Source organism: Rattus norvegicus, chromosome 19 (assembly GCF_036323735.1).
Source record: "Rattus norvegicus strain BN/NHsdMcwi chromosome 19, GRCr8, whole genome shotgun sequence".
NCBI lineage: Eukaryota > Metazoa > Chordata > Mammalia > Rodentia > Muridae > Rattus > Rattus norvegicus.
In genome coordinates, this window is record NC_086037.1 from 70,724,111 (window position 1) to 70,744,359 (window position 20,249).

The 20,249-nt window shown below is 49.6% G+C and overlaps 1 protein-coding gene across 7 annotated transcripts in view; it reads right to left on the reverse strand.

Moving 5' to 3' along the window:
- The window catches only part of Pcnx2 (pecanex 2), a 150,630-nt gene that overhangs the window by 107,871 nt on the left and 22,510 nt on the right, over positions 1 to 20,249 (reverse strand). For 6 of the 7 annotated variants that reach the window (NM_001427189.1, XM_063278079.1, XM_063278080.1 and 3 more), the window contains exons 9-12: positions 10,475 to 10,610; positions 4,976 to 5,121; positions 2,925 to 3,078; positions 2,388 to 2,420 (exon numbers count right to left, since the gene is read on the reverse strand). In NM_001427189.1, coding sequence (NP_001414118.1) covers positions 2,388 to 2,420; positions 2,925 to 3,078; positions 4,976 to 5,121; positions 10,475 to 10,610 — 469 coding nt within the window. Of the gene's footprint in view, positions 1 to 2,206; positions 2,272 to 2,387; positions 2,421 to 2,924; positions 3,079 to 4,975; positions 5,122 to 10,474; positions 10,611 to 20,249 lie in introns of those variants that run through there. The other variant, XM_063278083.1, reaches the window with a different exon arrangement.

The following is a 20,249-nucleotide window of genomic DNA, read 5'->3' on the forward strand; positions in this document are numbered from 1 at the left end:
TGAACATTTGTGTGACCCTGTCACGTGGCCCTGCGTGGCTTTTACATGGGTTCTGGAGATCTGACTCTAGTCCGTCCTCAGGTTTCTGTGGCATCCACTCTACTGACCGAGCTGTCTCTGCAGCCCCAAGGAGAGGAATGTCTGGATTCCAGATAGCACCATCAGCGAGGCAGCCGCAGTGAGGGAGGAGGCACCTGGGATGGGCTATAGCAAAGCTTTAGAGCACACACCTGCCCGGGTTTCCGAGGAGAATCCTAACGCTACATCTTAATGCCATAGTCACAATGCTGCTTGATGCTAGGATAAAAGATGTATCATATGCAAACTGATTACAGGGAACAGAGGGACTTAACAGAACAGCATCTGCCAGCACAGAGCCACCAGTTGGATCATTTTCTTAATCGTGATGAGCGAGTATAGATTAAAAACTGGTCCTAAATCCTGAATATATATTTTTTAAATGCATAATAATGGGAAGACAGTTTTGTCTCCTTGGAGAGCTTCTCCAGAGTCCACAGCCAGGGGCGGGGGGATGGGTGGGTGTCGGAAGGGGGTTGTTGTGACAGAGGCAGAGAGAAAGACTAGGCACAGAAGTGTCAAAGCCCACTGCTATGGCTGGAACCTACACAATGGACCCTGACCCACAGCACCCAAGACCACTGGGCCACCAGAGCCAGGAGAATATGCATGTAAGTAGGGGCTGGTTAAAAGATACTGGGCCACCGATGGGTAGGTCTGGGTGAGCCCAGAGTCTCATATAAATCAGAATCCAGGTTATCGGGATAAAGGGTAACAGGGCACCTGAACCCAAGGAGCAATAGTAGACAGGCTTCATGCACAGAGTTTCCACGCAAGGTCACGAAAAAGAAAAACACAGTGGGAAATGAACTCATACCTGTTAAGAGTGGCATTTACAGCAAAAGGGGGGGGGGCCTTAAGTCTTGGTGAGGACATGGGGAGAGCGACCCCTGGTGGATGATGGGTGGTACTGACATTGAGGATGGTGGAAAGTTCTCAAAACAGTCCAAGATGCAGAAAGCACTTGACTTAGAAGCCGAGAACCTGGGTCGGAATCACCAGAACCCACACAAAAGACGTAGCAGGCGTGTTTGCAAGCAGAGTCCTCCTTGGGGGAGGTAAGCGGCAGACAGGAGAAGCTGCAGAAGTTCACGGGTCAGCTACCCTGGCATATACAGCAGAGGAAGCAGCTCAGAGAGCTCCTGCCTCACACAAAGCAGAAGATGAAGAACTAACACACGCATGGTCCTTTGACCTCTACGTACATGTGTGGCAAATGCACCTGTGTGAGCATATGTATGCATGAAGGCATGGGCAATCACGCGTGCATACACACACACGCATATACACACATGTGCACGTGCACACTCACACACACGAGAACGTTCAGCAGCTAAGAACGGTTGCTGCTCTGCCAGAGGACCTGAGTCAGATTTCCACATCAGGACGAATGCTGCAATAGCCTCATTTTGTACGGAACACAGCAAAGTCTGACCCACAGGCAACATGACCAGAGTGATGGGGGGCTAGGGTGCAGAGAAGAGGGACAGGGAGTGCTGGGACAAGGGTGCACAGAGTCAGTGCGCTTTGTAGATCTATTACACAGCACAGTGATGGTGGCTATCCTCAACCATTACACCGAATGTTCTTGAAAATGGCTGGAATTTATCATACCATAAATATCCTCATCGGAAAAGAAGTATGTGATATGAGACACAAAAATAACTTGACTTAATCATTATAACATGTGTACATGGCCACATTATATCTTACCCCAAATATATATACATATATATATACATATATATAAAATACATATATTATATAATAGGATTTTTAAATATGAAGTATATGGCTACATACTAAGTGCTTGTGGAGCATTGCCAGGTGCCAGCCACTGCTCGAAGCAATTTACATGCACTATTTAATGCTTTACATCCAAGCCCCACTGACACTAATCAGCTGCATTTGCACATGAGGAAACTGAGACACACAGAGGACCACCGCTATGCTCAGCATCGGGTAGTCAAGTGGGTACGTGGGAAACAAAGGCAAGGAAGGCAGCCGGGTCTGTGGACCATGCGGTCAAGCTGCTGTGCCTTTTCTCATAAGAGCCCAGGGAACAGAAGTGACCTGTCACACAGGGTCCACCCATGCCTTGAGCCCCCCTCCGCCGATGCCAACGCACCATGCGCTTAGATCCAGCCAGAGCTTAGCGCCATGCACTCGGGTATCCATCCACCGCTTCTACTCCTGTATTCAAGATACAGACACAGATGCAAGCTTGACCCTTTGGATAGACGCTGGCAGCACCCCGTGTTCAATGCAAGCAGACGAGACAGGATACTGGCCCATACTTAGGCACTTACGTGTATTGGTGAGGCAGGGTCAGGCTGGACGCTCTAAAACACAAACCAGAGGACCTGGGTCACCTCATGATTGCAAGGCTATGATAGTGACAGTACACACACATGCATTTGTGCATGCGCATGTGCACATACACACACACACGAGGATGGATTCACATACACACAAGAATGGGTTCATACACACACATGAGGATGGGTTCACAAACATACATGATGGGTACACACACACATACACACACGAGGATGGGTTCACACACACACATGAGGATGGGTTCACACACACACGAGGAGGGGTTCATACACACACATGAGGATAGGTTTCACAAACACACATGATGGGTACACACACACACATATGGATCCGTTCATTCACACACACACACACACACACACACACACACACACACAAGGATGGGTTCACACACACACACAAGGACAGGTACACACACACATACACATACATACACACACACAAGAGGACGGATACACACACACACACACACACACACACACACACACATGAGGATGGGTTCTTGCCTTGAGCAGGGAGTACTGGCAGCTGGCCATGACCAGACAGAAAAGCAGGACCCACAGGTCTCTGCAGAAGCCACGGTTCAGTGTCAGAAAGCCCAGGAGGGAAACCAGGACGCTGAGCAGAACTGCCACCATGTTCTCCTTCACATCTTCAGTTCTGTGCAGACACAGGAGGAAGCATGGAGTGAGACCCCAACGCCCACGCTGCTATCAGTGCAAGCCTTCCTGTGCTCACTCACAGACTGGCACTGCACTGAGCAGCGGCTGTGCTGTCCCAGCCCTGCACCAACACTGAGCAGAGGGCCTGTGCTGGGCATCGGTCTATTCCTGTGCTGTTTAAACAAGGTCCTTAGGTACCTGTTCTTGGAATAACTGAAACCTGATCGTGCCGACTTTCTCGGCTACTTGCGCTACGCTTGCGAGGTAAGCGGTAACTCCCAACGAAAGCCTGGAATGTTTCAGAAACTACACAGGCTCCTGTCGGCATTGACACCTGGGTAATAGTTTCCAGACGGATCATTTCTGGAGTCGGGCTTTGATGTCCAGTTCCGGGAGCAGGAAGCTACAGACAGAGATGTGACTCCCAGACAGGACAGGGAACCTAGCTGGGTGAGCTGCAGCTGTACAGCACTGCGGGCTGATTTCGTTTCGGAGTCCTCCCCGATGGAAGATGCAGAGGGGACTCCTCCAGATGTGTCGTCTTATTAGCACGGTGTGGGAGTGAAAGAGGTATTTAGAGCATCGCCAAAGATGGGCTGAAGAATTGAGTCAACCAGCCAAGGTGGGAATGGGAATGGGGGATGGGGAGGCTCTACAACAGGAAGGGCTGCTTCGTCCCTTACAAGTTTTCTGTTGTCCCCAATAGAATGTGAGCCCTGTGAGGGCAGACACAAGGCCTGGGGGGGGGGGGAGTGTTCCTGTGCTGTGCTGGGGCAGGCAGGTGTGTGTGCGCGCACACACACACACACACACACACACACACACACCTACAAAGAGATTTGTTCTTTCATAAGTGAGGTTAACACAACCTATTCCCTGTTACAGGAAAAAAAAAAAAAGAAGAAGAAGAAGCATTTCCTTTAGAGCCTCATCTAGCTGAGTGTATCATCTTGCATTACAAGTCACAGAATCCATCCACGTTCCACTCCTATGAATGCCCCAGGGTAACATGGCATTGTTAGCGAAGCAGTTGACGCTGGTTCCCTGACTTGGGGGGCGGGAGGGGGGTGTCCTGAAATTTACTGCTGTAATTTTGCAAGACTATCGTTTTTCTGCCTGTGATCACACCATTTAAGACACGAGTGTACCATTACCGTAACAAGTAGTCACTGTGGGACAGGCGGCAGCTTGGCGGCCCTGCCATAGCCTCACAGGCTGGCACCGAGCTCTGAACAGACCCTGCTGTGCTAGCATTAGAGAGCCTGTCTTCCATTTTAGAACCAGCCCCCACCAGAGTCACAGCCTCTCTGAAAACCCTAATATTCTCCCCTATGCATCCCGACAGGGGAGCCCACAAAGAGGAAACCCCCAGGCTTAGCCCGTCTTCATCACCAGAGCAAACTTGAACCTCCCTGCCTTGCCCACCGAGGCTCAGTATCTACAGCCACAAAGTGTTTTATTTAGGGGAAATAATAAGAGGGGGCAAAATGGAGGAAAGGCTGAGAGAGCATTAATGAACAATGGATGGAGGAGAGAAGCTGGAGTCCAGGCAGGGGACAGCATTATCCCCCTCCCTCCCAGGGCCACAGTTGGTGGAGGAAGGCCTTTTGCTGACGGAACTGAAAGTATTCCTACTAAAACAGGCCAGGCATGAGCAGACCAAAGCAGACTGTCCCCAGGCCCACCTGTGCCCTAGCCCATGGTAGTCACCCATCACCTCCCCTGGCAACTGTGAAATTCAATGTCGAAATCACTGGGGTTCACAGCCAAGTGGGGTCTGGAAATATCCTGGGGAACCTTGGCAAGCAGCAAGGTGCATTTTAGGAGCATTTGAGCATGATCACTGGTGTCCTCCCTTGTGTTCTGGCCACGCCGCCGTGTGCCCGACAGCTTACCGATCCAGCAGCGCCAACAGAGTGAGTCGGTCGTACCAGACTTTAATCCACTTCCCAGGGAAGATGATGAATTTGTAAAACTGCTCTCGGTTAAACTTCCCCTGTGCTGAAGAGCGGGATGAGTCTTCCAGATCCTGACTGACGTGCTTTAAACACCGGAAATAAAACAGACCAAAGACAGAAATGAGTGTTACTATGATATGTCCTAGTCACAAAAACATCTCATAGTTTAAAAACACAAGGGATGGGGATGGGTGTGGGGGGCTGGAGAGATGGCTCAGCGGTTAAAGTGCCATTTCCTCTTGCAGAGGATGCAGGTTCAGTTCTCAGCAACCCCATACAAGCTCAAAGCCATCCATCCATACCTCCACTTTTGGGGCCCTGATGTCCTCTGCAGGCTCCTGCATGCATAAATTTACGCAGGCATTAACACTCACACACACAACACACACGCACACACATGCACATCCAGGCACAAATGCATGCACACACAGACACATGTGACCATGCACACATACACAACACACACACATGAACACAGACACACACGCCAGGCACACAACACACATGCACACATGAATGTGCATGTGCACACATACACAACACATACACATGCACACATACAACACACATGCACTCACACACACACCACACACATACCATACATAAAGCACACACAGGCATATGACACATACATACACAACACATGCACATGCACAACACCCACATAACACACACACATACACACATTCAACACTTGTATAACACACACGTATACATGCACACACATGTACACATGCACATACATGTACACAGGCACACGACACACACACACACATGCACACACACTCTAAATCTTTTAAAATACAAGGTCTGGAAGTAGAGCTCAGTGGTGGAGAAACTGCCTGGCATGCTTGAAGCCCTCAGTTCAACACTACTACAGAAACAATATATGAAGCAGAAACAGATGATCAGATTCTGAAACCAACATATTCTGTTTAAAGGAGCCAGTCTAAGAGAAGAACGGAAATCCCACCAGTTCTGTGAAGATGCTGTCGCTGAAACCCTGGCACTCACCACTGCAAACACTTCTGCTCACTAGACAAGGAACTCCCGGGAAGTAGTCATTGTTTAAGACAAGAGTCCAAAGAAACATTTGAAATGGCTTAATTTTTAACTTCTACTAAGTACAATACTGGAGTCAGTATCCAAGTTTCACTTCAGATGCAGAGGCTTTCATTGACAGTCGCTAGGTCACTGACAAACTCTGCCCTAAGAACGGAGCAAGTAAATCACGAAGTGCTCGCTACACAGGCCTGAGACCCAAGTCTGCTCCCCAGAGCATCTGTGAAAAGCCCGCCGTGATGGTGTGTGACTGCACCCCAGCACTGGGGAGGTGCAGATGGATGGCTGAGGCCAACACGCCAGCCAGTTTAGATTTCTTGGTGAGCACCAGGTCACAGAGACCCTGCTTCACAAAATAAAGTGGTGAAGGGTTAACAAACCACAGTTGATGTTGACCTCTGGCCTCTGTACACAGAGCGTGCATGTGCACCAACACTTGCATGTGTATGTATGTGTATGTGCACTTGAATGTGTGTCTCTTTGTGTGCTCATGTGTTTGCATATGTGTGTGCATGGGAACTCAAGTGTTTTGTGTGTGTGTGTGTGTGTGTGTGTGTGTGTGTGTGTGTACATGGTAGTTGTTCAGAGTTGGGTTCATCTAAACAAACTTAAAGATGATGCAGGAAATGGAGGAGGTGACCAACAATGAGGTCGCCAAGAATTGACCTGGTGAGGAACCAGAGTTTAGAACAGGAGACCAAGCAGAGGTGGGGTGTCCACCAGCAGTCATCTCTGCAGTCTGGGACCCCAGCATTCAGCTGAACTAAGTCTACCCTACAGTCAGCTTGCTCACCTACAGGGCTGCATGAAAGACTGTCTGTCTCAGGTTGGGTGTGGGGTGACAGGGACCCCAGGCTCTGAGGCTTCAGGACCACGAGTCCCTAACTACCGCCCCTGCAGTTTTGCATCCCTCAGTCACACTGTGTGGATACTCCAAATCCCTCAGAGAATTTACCTTAAAGCATCCTGCACACCCAGCAGAAACAAAAATACGCTTTAATCTGGAAGAGTGGGGCTTTGATGTGTATCTCAAAGAACTCACCCAGATCAAAGTCCAAAGCAAGAGAGGCATTAAAAAAACAAAAACTATCACCACAAACAAGAAGAAAACTAGAAATGTGTCAGCTGGTGCTAGAACCCACATGCTGACAGCACACGCACGCGTGCGCGCACACACACACACACACACACATACACACACATACACATACACACACAATGCACACACACAATGCACACACACATACACACACAATGCACACACACACAATGCACACACAATGCACACATAATGCACACACAATGCACACATAATGCACACACAATGCACACACACACACATGTACACACATGCACGCATACCCCGGGTGGGTTTGGGAATTGTAATCCTCAACTTTAAGGACAGTGACTGATGTCCAAGAACCTGGTATGTGTTCAGTCTGGTCCAGATGCTCCTTCACAGGATTGCAGACCCCTGCGAGCCCTGGGCGAGAGCAGGCTCTGCCTTCTTGGCTGCACCAAGATTAATTTGTTAACTTAGCTCAAGGACCAGGAAGTTATCCTGAACATAAAGGACTGATGTATACACAAGGCATAGGAAAGGAAAACCACCCTGTCCTTAGAACAACACGCAGGAGCTGCTGGGCAGGGGAGACGGTAGGTCCGAGACCCTGAGAGCAACACGTGTCCTAGGCTCTTGCTTTAGTTATGGCTACTACTACTGAGATGAGAGCTCACAGACTTACCTAGGACCTGTGTTTGACCCTCAGAGCTCCAGGAAGGATGGTGGCCTCACAGACACAGGTGGAGAAGGTGAAGCTGTGTGACACACGGTCCTCAGAGAAGAAGGCAAATGGTGCAGTCCCTGATGGTGGGTGGGCAGAGCCAGCCCTACCCAGAGCCAGGCACGAGCTGCACCCACAGCCACCACACTGGATCTGTTCAGTTTTACTGTGTGTGAACATACTTGGCCTGCACGTGCATCTCTGCATTGTGTGCATCCCTGGTGCCTGTGGACTCGAGGCAGATGATTGTAAGCTACCATACGGGTACTGGGAATCAGACCCAGGCCATCTACAAGAGCAGCCAGTGCTGTTAACCACTGACTCATCTTTCCATCTCTCATTCACTTGTTTTTGAAGTTAGCATACAAGGTATTGAGTATCTTTCTGGCATTTTCCAACAAGGGATTCTTTCATGATTCTTCTCTGGGCTTTTCTTCCTGCCTTCCCTACTCTCTCTTCCTCTTTTATATCCCATGGGTCCTTTAGCTAAACCCCAGTCCTTCCTCATCTCCTGCTTGCCCCCTCGCATGGTGTCCTTCCTTTACATGACTTAACCCCCCCAACACAACACACACACACACACACACACACACACACACACACACGGTTATTTTTCATTTTGTGTGTGCACGTGAGTGCATATGTCAAGGATGCCAGAAGGGGGCAGCAAAGGCTTGGGCACTGGGGCTCTAGGAGGTTGTGAACCGCCCTACATGGATGCTGGGTATGGAACGAGGCCCTTTGCAAAAAGAGCATTTGTTCTTAACTGCTCAGGCGTGTCTCTAGCCCCTCCTTTTAATTTTAAAGAAACCTCCACAGTGAGTCCCATGATGACTGCACTCGTGTGCACTGACTGCACCAGCACTGAATGCTCAGAGTAGCTGTAATCTGCACTTCCCTAAGGACCAGGGATGGTGAACGCTTCTTAAAATATTTATTGGTCGTTTGTGTTCCTTCTTTTGGGAACCGTCTTCTCTTTCCTTTAGCCACAGGGTATAAATTTTCAAAACACAATTATTATTAAGACTTTGTTGAGAAAGTTCTCAGAGCCATCTTAAAACCAGACATGAAGTTATGTTAATATAAGTATTTAGAAGAGTTAGAAACTTTGACAGGAAGAAGACAAACCCGGGAGCGAAGAGACTTCATGCGAACTTGAACTTATCCATCTGCAATGCTCTCTGCTCAGTCCCACCTTCTTGGAAGTTGACCCCAAGAATCCCCTCCCCTGAGAAGCCTGTCTCCCTATGCCCTAAGGCCCATGCTGCAGTTGCCGCTCACAGGCAGGCCTGGCTCAGGGTCCAGCCTTCCATGATGCCGCTGCCAGGGAAGCCTTGCTCTGGCTCCCCTGAGTCTCAGTAAAGCTTGAGTCGATGTCTGAATGAACATCAAGGAAGAATTTCTTAGTAAAAGGACAGAAGGCTTCATGCTTTCCACTTGATGTCACCCAAATCACCACCACCACCACCACCACCATCATCATCAACAACAATAACTTTCCCAAATCAAATACTGAAGAATCTAGCATGCTTAGTAAATAAACACAAGGTTATCATATTTTTTTTTAAAGAGCAGACATTTTTTAAACCATGAAGGGTGAGGCAGAAGAGCTGACTATGCTCCTTGAGGGGTTTGTGCATCCAAACAACCAAAGATCAATGCGAATGCATTTCTAATGCATCTGGGAAAGCGACTGATGGGCGGGACGCGGTGATGTCATCAGAGGGTTACCTGCCATCAGCATGGCATTGTCCTTCATTCAGTAGTCAGACCTGTAGTGATGTTTTGTGGGAAACCCAGAGTGAGATCTGACTCAGGAGACAGACCTTAAGATCTGCCACTGGGGCTGGGAAGTGACTCAGTCAGCAAAATCTTCACCACACAAGCAGGAGGGCATGAGTTTGATCCACAGAACCCGCTTGGAAAAGAACACCCATGAGTGGCAGACATTTGAAATCCCAGCACTGGGGTTTACAGAGATGGGAGGATCCTTGGAGCTTGCTGGTCAGCCAGGCTTACCTATGTGGAGAGCCCTAGACTGACAGGAGACATTGTCTCAAGAGAGGCAGACAGTGAACCATGTTGGGTGAGGCTGACAGTGGATCAATTAGGTCCAAGATTGACACCTGAGACTGTCCTCCAGACTCCAAACATGCATGCATACTTGCATACATACAAGTACATATGCATACCTGCATCCACACATACATCCCCTGATATGAACACATGTGCATGCCTATGTGTGTGCATGCACACACTTACACACATGCACACACTCACATACACATATGCATGCACATACATGTACACACACTTATACACATATACATACTCATACACATGTGCATGCACCCACATACACACTTACATGTACAAACACATTCACACACACTCACACACACATATGTGTGCACGCACACACATACACATACTTATACACATATACATACTCATACACACTTTTACACACGTGTGCATGAACAGATATGCTTACATGTATACACTTACACACACATATGTGCATGCACACACATATTATTAAGACCCAGGGCTTCTCCAGCAGCCACGAACAACACTAGTACACACATACCCGAGGGGTTTCCGACTGTGTCCTCCGAGCCACCATGAGTAAGAGCTGTTGTTGAAGGGCGCTGACGGCGGGGTCTCCTGAGGACGGATCAGGACTTCCTGTAGTGGTGGTGCTGGAGGAGCTGAGAAGAATCTCTCTGAGAACAGGGAAAAACAACCCTGTGGTGACCAGCTCGCATTAGGACACATCTATGTACTACAGAGAAACCCGAGGAGACGGGGATGTGCGGCACAGGAAGGGACTGTCCGGGTCCCCATCCTTACGTTCTCGATAACGAGATCAACATTCTGCATGTGAGGCTGCTGCAGGCACAGAGCCCACAGCCCTCGGCCCCGACACAGGTTCTGTTGGTGACGGGGTACTTGGTGCTCAGCTCTGATTTTCCATACATTAATGTGACTAAGGCGGCCACTACACATAGACTCGGGAATTCACCGACCCCAACTTGGAAGAAGCAGTAATGAGAACCTGTGTGATGGTGACATTAATTGTGAATTTGATGGGTTATAGAATCGCCTAAGAGACAAGCCTCTGGGCAGGTCTGAGAAGGAGCTTCTAGATTGAAGTAATGGAGGCAGGCAGGCCTATCCTGAACAGTGTGTGATCCTAAACATCCTGGACTAAATAAACGAAGAGGCGGGATGACGACAACACTCTCCTTTTCCTGCTTCCTGACTGCGAATGCTCCCCCAGTCACGCTCTCCTCGCCATGATCGGTGCACCATCAAACCGTGAGCCAGGGTAAACCCTTCCTTCCTTGAGCTGCTTTTGCTGGGTGTTTGATCACAGTGATGGGAAAAGGAACGATGACATTCTGCTGGCTCCCCAGCCCAGCGCTCTGTCGGCATCACTCCAGACACCCCCAGAGCAAGAGATCACACTTACATAAAAGAAAGAGTGGCCTTTGTTAAACAGCTTAAGTCCCTATCTTAAATCATCTGTGGATTGGCGAGACTTAGTGCAGCTCTTGGAATAATTGCAATAATGGCCCTTTTAGCTTTAAAATTAATGTGCATGTGTGTGTGTGCGTGTGTGTATGTGCGTGTGCATTTATGTGCGTGTGTGCATTTATGTGTGCGTGCATGCATGTGCATGCATGTGTGTGTGAGCATGTGTATGTGCGTGTATGTGTGTGTGTTAGTGCACACGTGTGCACGTGTGTACCTGTTTATGTGTACAAGCCTTGTGTGTGCATTACTTTCTGATCCCCTGGAGCCACAGGCAGTTGTGGACGACCTCACGTGGATGCCAGGAACTACACTCAGATCCTTGGCGAGAGCAGTAAGCGCTGTTACTGGATGAGCCATCTCTTCAGGCCTCAGTCCTTGCTTCAGCCCAGAGAGCAAAAACTAAGACATAGTCCATGTGGCTTCTCAGCAAGGTGCCTCCATGCTGTAGGAGATACCCATTAGTCTGCTTACCTCGTGGTTGTTCTAAGGGAGTTCCTACTGACATAGCCCCACTTTATCCAAATAGCTGGGATCGTATGCTAACCAAGGCACGTCAGTGATGAGACTCTGTCCTTCCTTGACCACAGTAACAAGACCGGTCCCGTCGTCCATTCGCCTACCTAGTGCTTGGCTTGGGATTGAATATGAAACAGTTCTAAGGACTCACCTACGGACAGCAGTGGACTGTTTTCCTCTGGCTTTTAGACGATACCTGACTGAGAAGCACCTTCAGTTACTAGCAGCCACTTTGCCACCACTGAGATACAGATCAGAGGGATATAGAGCGGAGGGACCAGGTAGGTCCTTGGACATAGAGAGCAGCGAGCCTCAGGATTAACCCGCCTTGGTCCCAGCACACTGAGGAGCAACATGTTTGTTTTCTTTGTGTGTGTGTGTGTGTGTGTGTGTGTGTGTATATGCATGTGTACCTGTGCATGCACGAGTGTGCATGTGTGCACATGTGTGTGTGTGCTCTCACACGTATTTACATGTGTGTGCATTCATGTGGAAGTGGAGGTCAACCCTGGGTGGTGTTCTCCAGGTGACATCCACCTTCATTATTTTATTAGTGGAGGAATCCCACCTTCGCCCTCTGCATTTTTGAGAGTTCCAGGAAGAGAGAACTCAAGTCTCCAGCTGCATGACGAGCCCTGTAAGCCATCTTGCCAGCCCCCTCCCATCTTATTTTGAGACAAGGTTCCTTGCTTTTGATTGGAAACTTGCTGGTCCTTCTAGGCTAGCTGGCTGGCCAGCCCCATGGTCTACCTCCCCATCTCCCCAGTGTGGTCACTATGCCCAGCTTTTCTACATGAATCTGGAGGCGGGATTCATACTGAGTGACCAGTGCTTATGGGCTAGCCACCACCCGGCCTCACTTCCTCCAGCAAGACTCCGCCTCCCAAAGGTTTCACACCCCTCAAAATGGCGCCACCAGCTGGAGAGCAAGTGTTCAAACACACGGGTCTCCCCAGCCAAAATGTCTTACTTTCCAAGATAAAGCATCTCTTCTGTTTAACCCAGTCTGAGTTGAGTCTTCAGCAGCCTGCAGCTACTGTGTTAATAGAGGGAAGCTGTGTGTGCATCGGTAATGCGATCGATCTGACCTCTAACCTGATCCCTCTAACCTGATCTCTAACCTGACCTCTAACCTCTACTGCTCACTATATGCTCATGACCCTCCCCTTCTCATCTCCTGACTTCTGTGTTCACTTGGTTACACACACACACACACACACACACACACACACACACACACACACACACACACACACAAAATCTTCTATACTTGTATGATGTAATTTGTGACTAGGGATGATTTGACGAAGCCTTTCTTACAAAGAACCATGCCAGCTGCAGACCAGGTAAGAAGATAAGACAGGACCCCCAAAACTCTAAACCCACGTTCCTGGTCTGGGAATGAAACTCAGTCCATCTGCAAGAGCAGAATGTGCTCTGAACTGCTGACCCATCTCTTACAGTTTGGATATCAAATAGGCCCCTCAGAGACTCGTGTGTTTGAACACTTGCTCTCCAGCTGGTGGCGCCGTTTTGAGGGGTGTGAAACCTTTGGGAGGTGGAGGAAGTGAGGCCCTGGAGTGGTGGGATCTGAAGGTTATAGTCCAGGCCCCTGGCCTACTAGAACAGGAATACCGCTCCCGTACTGTCTTCCTTAAGATGATGAACAGTTGGTCCCTCTGATACCAAACTGTTGAGGTGGAATCAATCCCCCACCGCCATCCCCCACCCTCGTCAACTCGTTGCTGTCAGGTGCTTGGTCACGGCACTGAGAACGGCTCACCAACACACTGTACCTATGTTATTCGGAATGTCTGCTTCCTGTGAGCACTCTCCTTGCTGATTAGCTCACCACGCCTTCCACAGATGGACTGGTTCATCAGATTTATAAGGACCACTTTTCACTACGATTCTGCTGGCTGGCATGGGTACCACTTAGAGACACGGCTCTGGAATCTTGTAGTGAATTAAAATCAAAATGGAGGTCCCTCAATAGGGTAGGGCAGAGACTCAGGAGTTTTCTCTGTGAGGGCTGCATGGAAGCCAAGAAACTAACTAGACTACATTTCGGGTGAGGGAGGTCATGCTGACGTACGGGCAGGAGGGGACCACACCACATATGGGGAGCTGAAGGTATACGGACCCTCTCCAGCTGACTGCTACAGGAGGTGCCAGAAATATCTCATCTAGAGACATGACTGCTGATGCTTCCCGCCAAGATGCAGGACTGTAAGGGGGCGGGGCACTCCGGGGTTCCATTCCCGAGTATCGGGACGCACACTTGCAATTGCAAAAGAATGACATGCCATAAACAGAAACGGGTCTCAGCCCTGCTGGACTGCTGCTACCTCTGCTTTGAGTGCATGGTTTGCCCCCTTGGATATACACCCATAAGAGAGAGAGAGATGCGTTTTCTTCCTAAGGGGTGTGGGGATTAGAACAGACTGGACAGAATGTCCTGAAGGAGCCCCCACATCAGGCACAAGTAAAAGGCCCTGGTCTCTGTTGCTTCCTCTTGAAGGGGAACTTGGCCTGGGTTTCCCTGTTAGGCAGCAAGATGGCTGCCAAACTTTGCACAGATAATGGCTTGGCTTCGGCTGCCGTGGCAAAGAAGGTCCAGCATCCATTCATCATCATCTAACGTAGACTCAAACAACAGAGCAGCGTCCCCCTCAAGGAGCCTCTTCCACTGGCTTTGGCCGGGTTCTTATCACAAGCGCACACTGTCATCCTGTGCTGGCTCCTGTGCCTCCTGCAGGGACAAGTCTGTGGTTATCGAAACTGTACCTCAAATGGAGCTGCTCCTCCGGGGCTTAGTCTCCTCCTCCAGTCTGTGGTGGCTGCAGCATTAAAGGATCAGTAGACCAATGCTCTCTACTGAGCTAATGAGTGTTATACCCCAGAACAGTTCATTAGGGATGTCAAGGGACGTTCCTGCCTCCTCTGAAACATCTGAGGGATGGCCCGCTTTCTGGAACGTCCTTCTCAGTGACACTGCCAGGTCTCCATCAGCCTGAGGACCAATCCTCAGTGACACCTCCAGGTCTCCTGAGGCTGGGTTGGTCTCAGGTCGACTAGTTCTATTCAGGGTGAGGGCAGGGGGTTGTGAGGAGAAAGCAGAGAGGTGTGAGGATGGAGGTTGGTGGTGTAGGGGTGACAGCCCAGCCCTGGAAGGGAACAAAAAGACTGACGCTGAGCTGGGCCCTTGTGGCTCCAACCTGGAATCCCGGCATTTAGGTGGCTGAGGCAGGAGGATAGCTGGAAGTCTGGGGCTAACCTGGGCTACACAGTGTGAGGCTCTGTTTCAAACAACTGAACTAGCGGCTCTGCTGGGCTGGGTGGGGCAGGGCTGGGTCTGGGGTAAACAGAAGGGGGTAGGGTCTCTGTGCTCCACTGGCCATAGCTCCCCTACCCATCTGAGGAATATGCACAAGGTCAGAAAACGATCCAAGGGCAATGCTGCTTGCCAGTGACAGAGAAAAGTATCACGGGGAATTCCTCCTCCTCATCGGATCTTAAAACGAGAGTTTTCTGCCCTCCAGAGACTGTATCTCTTCTGCCTGCCCTTCCCAAGGCTCCAGGCCCGCTGTGGATGGATGGGAAGGGCACAGGGAGAGGTGCCTGGAGGACAGAAGTTGGTATAACAAGTTCATTGGATGTGGAGAGCACTAAATGACAGCAACCTGATGGGGGTGGGAGGCAGGGAGCGTTCTAACAGGGAGTGGACTTTGAGGTGAGACCAACTCCCTTTTCCTAAGACAGCACAAATGAGGGGAAGTCTCCGAGAGGCCTCAGAGGGAAAGCAAGCGGATGGAGAATGCCCTCTTGTGGCAGAAGGGGCTGTGTACAGCCAAAAGGCCTCAGCTTCTGCCTGGAATTCCATTCCTGGAACCCTGGGCCTGGAGAGAAACAGGGCCTTTTAACCAGGCGTCTGAGACTCCAGGATGAGGACCACTGCAGGAGGAGGAGAGATCAACAAAGACTGAGAAATCAGAGAGGGTGTGGGAGAAACCACAGGAAGAACGGTTCCAGGACCATCACTTGGCTCCCTCTGTGTGATCGAAGCCAGCGAGAATTTTCAAGTCTTTAACTCTGAGGCAGCAAACACGTATCTCTCCTTCCAACTAACAGTGACACAGCTCTTTGCCTGAGGATAAATTTCCCCAAGGAGAGCCGAAGTGAGCTCTCAAAAGTACAGTTGATGGGGTTCACTCATGAGACCCACACCTCACTACAGTGGTCCCCACCCCTGCCCTTCCAAACCCAAGGTCTCCACTTCCTTGGAATAAAGCAAAAATCGGGTGATTGTTTCTAGAATGCCTCTGTCTGCTTCCCTTCTTTGGAAGCCAGATTTGTGGCTCCCTTAAATGCCTCGGCTGTGGTCTGAGGCGATGGCTCAGTCGGTACAGCGCTTGCCGCACAAGCACCTGGGTGTGGGCCCCAGAACCCACATAGAAAAGTCAGGTGTGGTGCTGAAGAAGGCAGAGGGAGGGGGATCCGTGGCACACAGTGGCCGGCAAGCCCAGCCTACTGTATGGTAAGGCTCAGGTCTCAGTGAGAAGCTCTGTCTAAAAGAGAGAGAGAGAGAGAGAGAGAGAGAGAGAGAGAGAGAGAGAGAGAGAGAGAGCGCGCACAAAGGAAGGAAGGAAGGGAGGGAGGGAGGGGGGAAGGAAGGAAGAAAGAAAAGAAAAGAATAGAAAAGAAAAAGGGCTGGAGAGATGGCTCAGTGGTTAAGAGCACTGACTGCTCTTCCAGAGGTCCTGAGTTCAATTCCCAGCAACCACATGGTGACTCTCAGCCATCTGTGATGGGATCTGATGCCCTCTTCTGGTGTGTCTGAGGACAGCGACAGTGTACTCACATAAAATAAATAAAAGCTTTAAAAAGTAATAAATAACATCTTTAGGGTTGGGGATTTAGCTCAGTGGTAGAGCACTTGCCTAGCAAGCGCAAGGCCCTGGGTTCCGTCCCCAGCTCCAAAAAAAAAAAAGAAATATGGACATCTCCTGAGGGGTGATGTGAGAGGTGTTAACTTCAAGGTTTGGGCCTTTCAAAGGAGAACACCAACGTATTACTCGGAAAATCTGTAGACAGAATAGAGATCTCCATTGAACAAACAATAGAAGCTCTTATTCTGGCTTAGTGGTGCGTGAGTGACAGCCCAGTAACTGGAAACTGAGGCAGAAGGGTTCAAGACCGTGCTGGGCTGTGTGTCTCAAAAGTCAAACCAAGCCTGGAATCAAACAAAATCAAACAAAAAGTCTCAGCCAATGAAGTGCCTGCCCTCCAAGTGTGAGGACCCTGGATTTTGATCCCCAGAACCCACAGGGTGAGGTCTGATGATGTGAGCTTGAAACCACAGCACTGAGGAGGCAGAGAGGGGTGTGTTCCTGGGGTCACTGGCCAGCCCGGCTTGTTAGGAGAATTCCAGGCCCACGAGAAATTTTTCTCAAATAATATTTGAAATTCTCTTCTGGCCTATATACCACATGCCTATGTGTGCACGTGTACACACACACACACACACACACACACACACACACACACACACAGAGAGAGAGAGAGAGAGAGAGAGAGAGAGAGAGAGAGAGAGAGAGAGAGAGAGATATCAGGGATTTGTTTCAAAGCCTACAAAATAATAGCAGAAGTCTGATGTGCGGTGAGACTCATTTCAGTCCTGAACATTTGTTAACCTCCCAGGCAACTTCTTCCACTTCCTAGGCTCGTGACTTACTTCCAGATCAGTTTTCAGGCGGATCAGCTCACTTTGGGCTCTGAACTAGTAAATCAGTCCTGCATTCTGGTCAGTTAAACATGAAGCAGATTTACCATCAGGCAACATTTCCCAGCAGCCCCTGGAAATGCTGTGATTCAGGTTTCTGGGGAGAGCAGAGCTCAATCAGATGTCCTTCCCAAAGGCGCCTGCTTGAAGAACAGCTAGCATGTGACTCAGGGTGCTCTGCCAGCCTCTGTGGTGGTGGGAAAGCTGCTGGTCTCACAGTTTCAGAGGCCAGGAAGGGAAACAAACTTCCTCTCTCAGCTTCCTCCAGGAATCCCCAAAGAGACATGGAAGTTACATGGCTCACGAGTCCCCATTCAGAGCAGAGCATCTGGGATATAAAACAGTTCCGTGACGACCAGGCCTCATAATGGCTGAGAGTCACTTTCCGGCCAGTAATGGGATCCAGCAGTTTTACAAGCTACTTGGAGGTGCTCCCAGCCACTGAGGTCACCTTAGAGGGGAAGAGCTGTTTCTCTCCCAGTACCTTCTATGGCGAACAGCTTATGGAGCCCTAACCAGGCTCCCTTCCAATCGCAAAGTCAACATTTGTATTTGCTGTGGGTAGAGAATTCAGAACTTAACGGCCTTAAGAGCTAGGGACAGAATATTAAGTCAAATACCAAAGTTGCCCTAGGTGCCAAGGCCTTGGATCAAAGGCTGCTAGGGGAACAACATGCTCTTAGATGCCCACTTCACAAACAGGGAAAGTGGCACCTGCAAGGAACGGGCTTCCTCCTGGCCAGATCCCAGGAAACAGCCAGGAAAAGCTGAACCGTGAACTTTGTCCTCCTTTTCTAGGCAGAAGAAACCTGATACTGTGGAGTGCCCTCCACAGTGGGCACTGTCCTGAATGCTGTACAAGAGTGTGTGTGCATGTGTGCATGCATATGTGTACATGCATATATGTGCAAGTGTTTGCATGCACATGTGTGCAAGTGTGTGTGTGCATGTATGTATGTGCATATGTGTATGTTCTCGTGTGAGTGCATGTGTGTACATTCACGTGTGTATACATGTGTGTATGTGTGCATGCTCATGTGTGTGTGCATGTGTATGTACATGTGTATATGCATGTGTACATTTGGATGTGTATACATGTGTGTGTGCATGTGGGTATGGGTGTGCGTGCATCTGTGCATGTGTATATACACATGTGCACATGTGTGTGCATTCACGTGTGCATACATGTCTGTGTGTGTGTGTGCGAGCATGTGTGGGAAGAAAGTAGAGTACACTTATTCAGAAGAAACAAAAGAAAAGCAAAGCTCATGACTTTACTCTGGGATAAAATAAGAGGCTTTCGTTTGTTCTCAGTTTAGCATAGGAACATGTCACCCTGCCTCTGGGAAGAGGATGTGGCAGTTCCCAGCTGCTGTGTTTTCCTGCAATTGAAGGCATCATCTGAGAAAGACGCTGTCCTAGAGGACGCTCACAAACCGCAGTCACGGCATGTGCTAACTGGAGAGTTGAGAGTTCTGTTTTCTTTTGAGTGCCTGTTTGCTGGGGAAGCCCACTTTGATTGGTGCACACGCTAGTACCTGAGGCTGGAGGAGGTGAACACAGACTCTGTCCCTGCAGGACTGACTGGGTTTGAGTAGAGTAAGATGTAGTGGTGGGGAGGAAAGACCTCCAGGCACTGGCATTTTTGATCAGGTGAGAGTTGGTGATGGGGACATAGCATCTATCAGAGAACATACCAGAGGCTTCTATGTAACAAGGAAAATGATGTCCTTCCATTTAGGCTCCCTGAAAATTCCCAACACACCCGTGAGAAAAACTCAGGACTCTAGAAGCATGAGACCACAGGAGTTACATTTTGTTTGTTTTGTTTGAGACCAGGTCTCATGTAGCTCAGGCTGGCCGCATGTAGCTCAGGCTGTACTCAGCATTGCCCTGCCACTGAGGGTAGCCTTGGATTTCAGATCCTCTTGCCTCTCCTAGCTCCTGAGGGCCAGGATTATAGGATTACAGGATCATACCATGCTCTGTTCATGTAGTACTGAAGATAAATGGGGGGTTTCAACTCAGTCTTACTGGTGGAGCCACACCCCCAGGTTCTTAAAACACCATGTATAGTCTCTACGTGGGAAGCCCATGACATGCCAGTTACACCACAAGAGTCTCTGTAATTCTCCAGACGCACGTGCAGGTCTAATACATGCCACATAACAAATTCACCTCCACATTACAGCAAGCAACGGAGGCTCAGCCATTCGGATGGCCAGAAAGGGTCTCTAAGTCCGGGGAACCTCAGACCTACTTCACAGCTGGTGAGCAGAACAGCTGGCCTTGTACCCTTCGGGGCACGCTGTCCGGCTGTGCAAACCGGTTCACTACCAACGGAACTCACACAACTAGGAACTAGCTGCTGTTCAACACATTTTCAATGAAACGGAAAAGACACCCAGGACATCTACCTGCAGCGCAGCCTCTGAACAAGAAGCTCCCACATTTCCACTGTGTCCTGGGGCAGACGCTGCACTGTCCTCGGGAAAGCTGAGCTCTCAAGTGCCCGGCTCAGATTCCC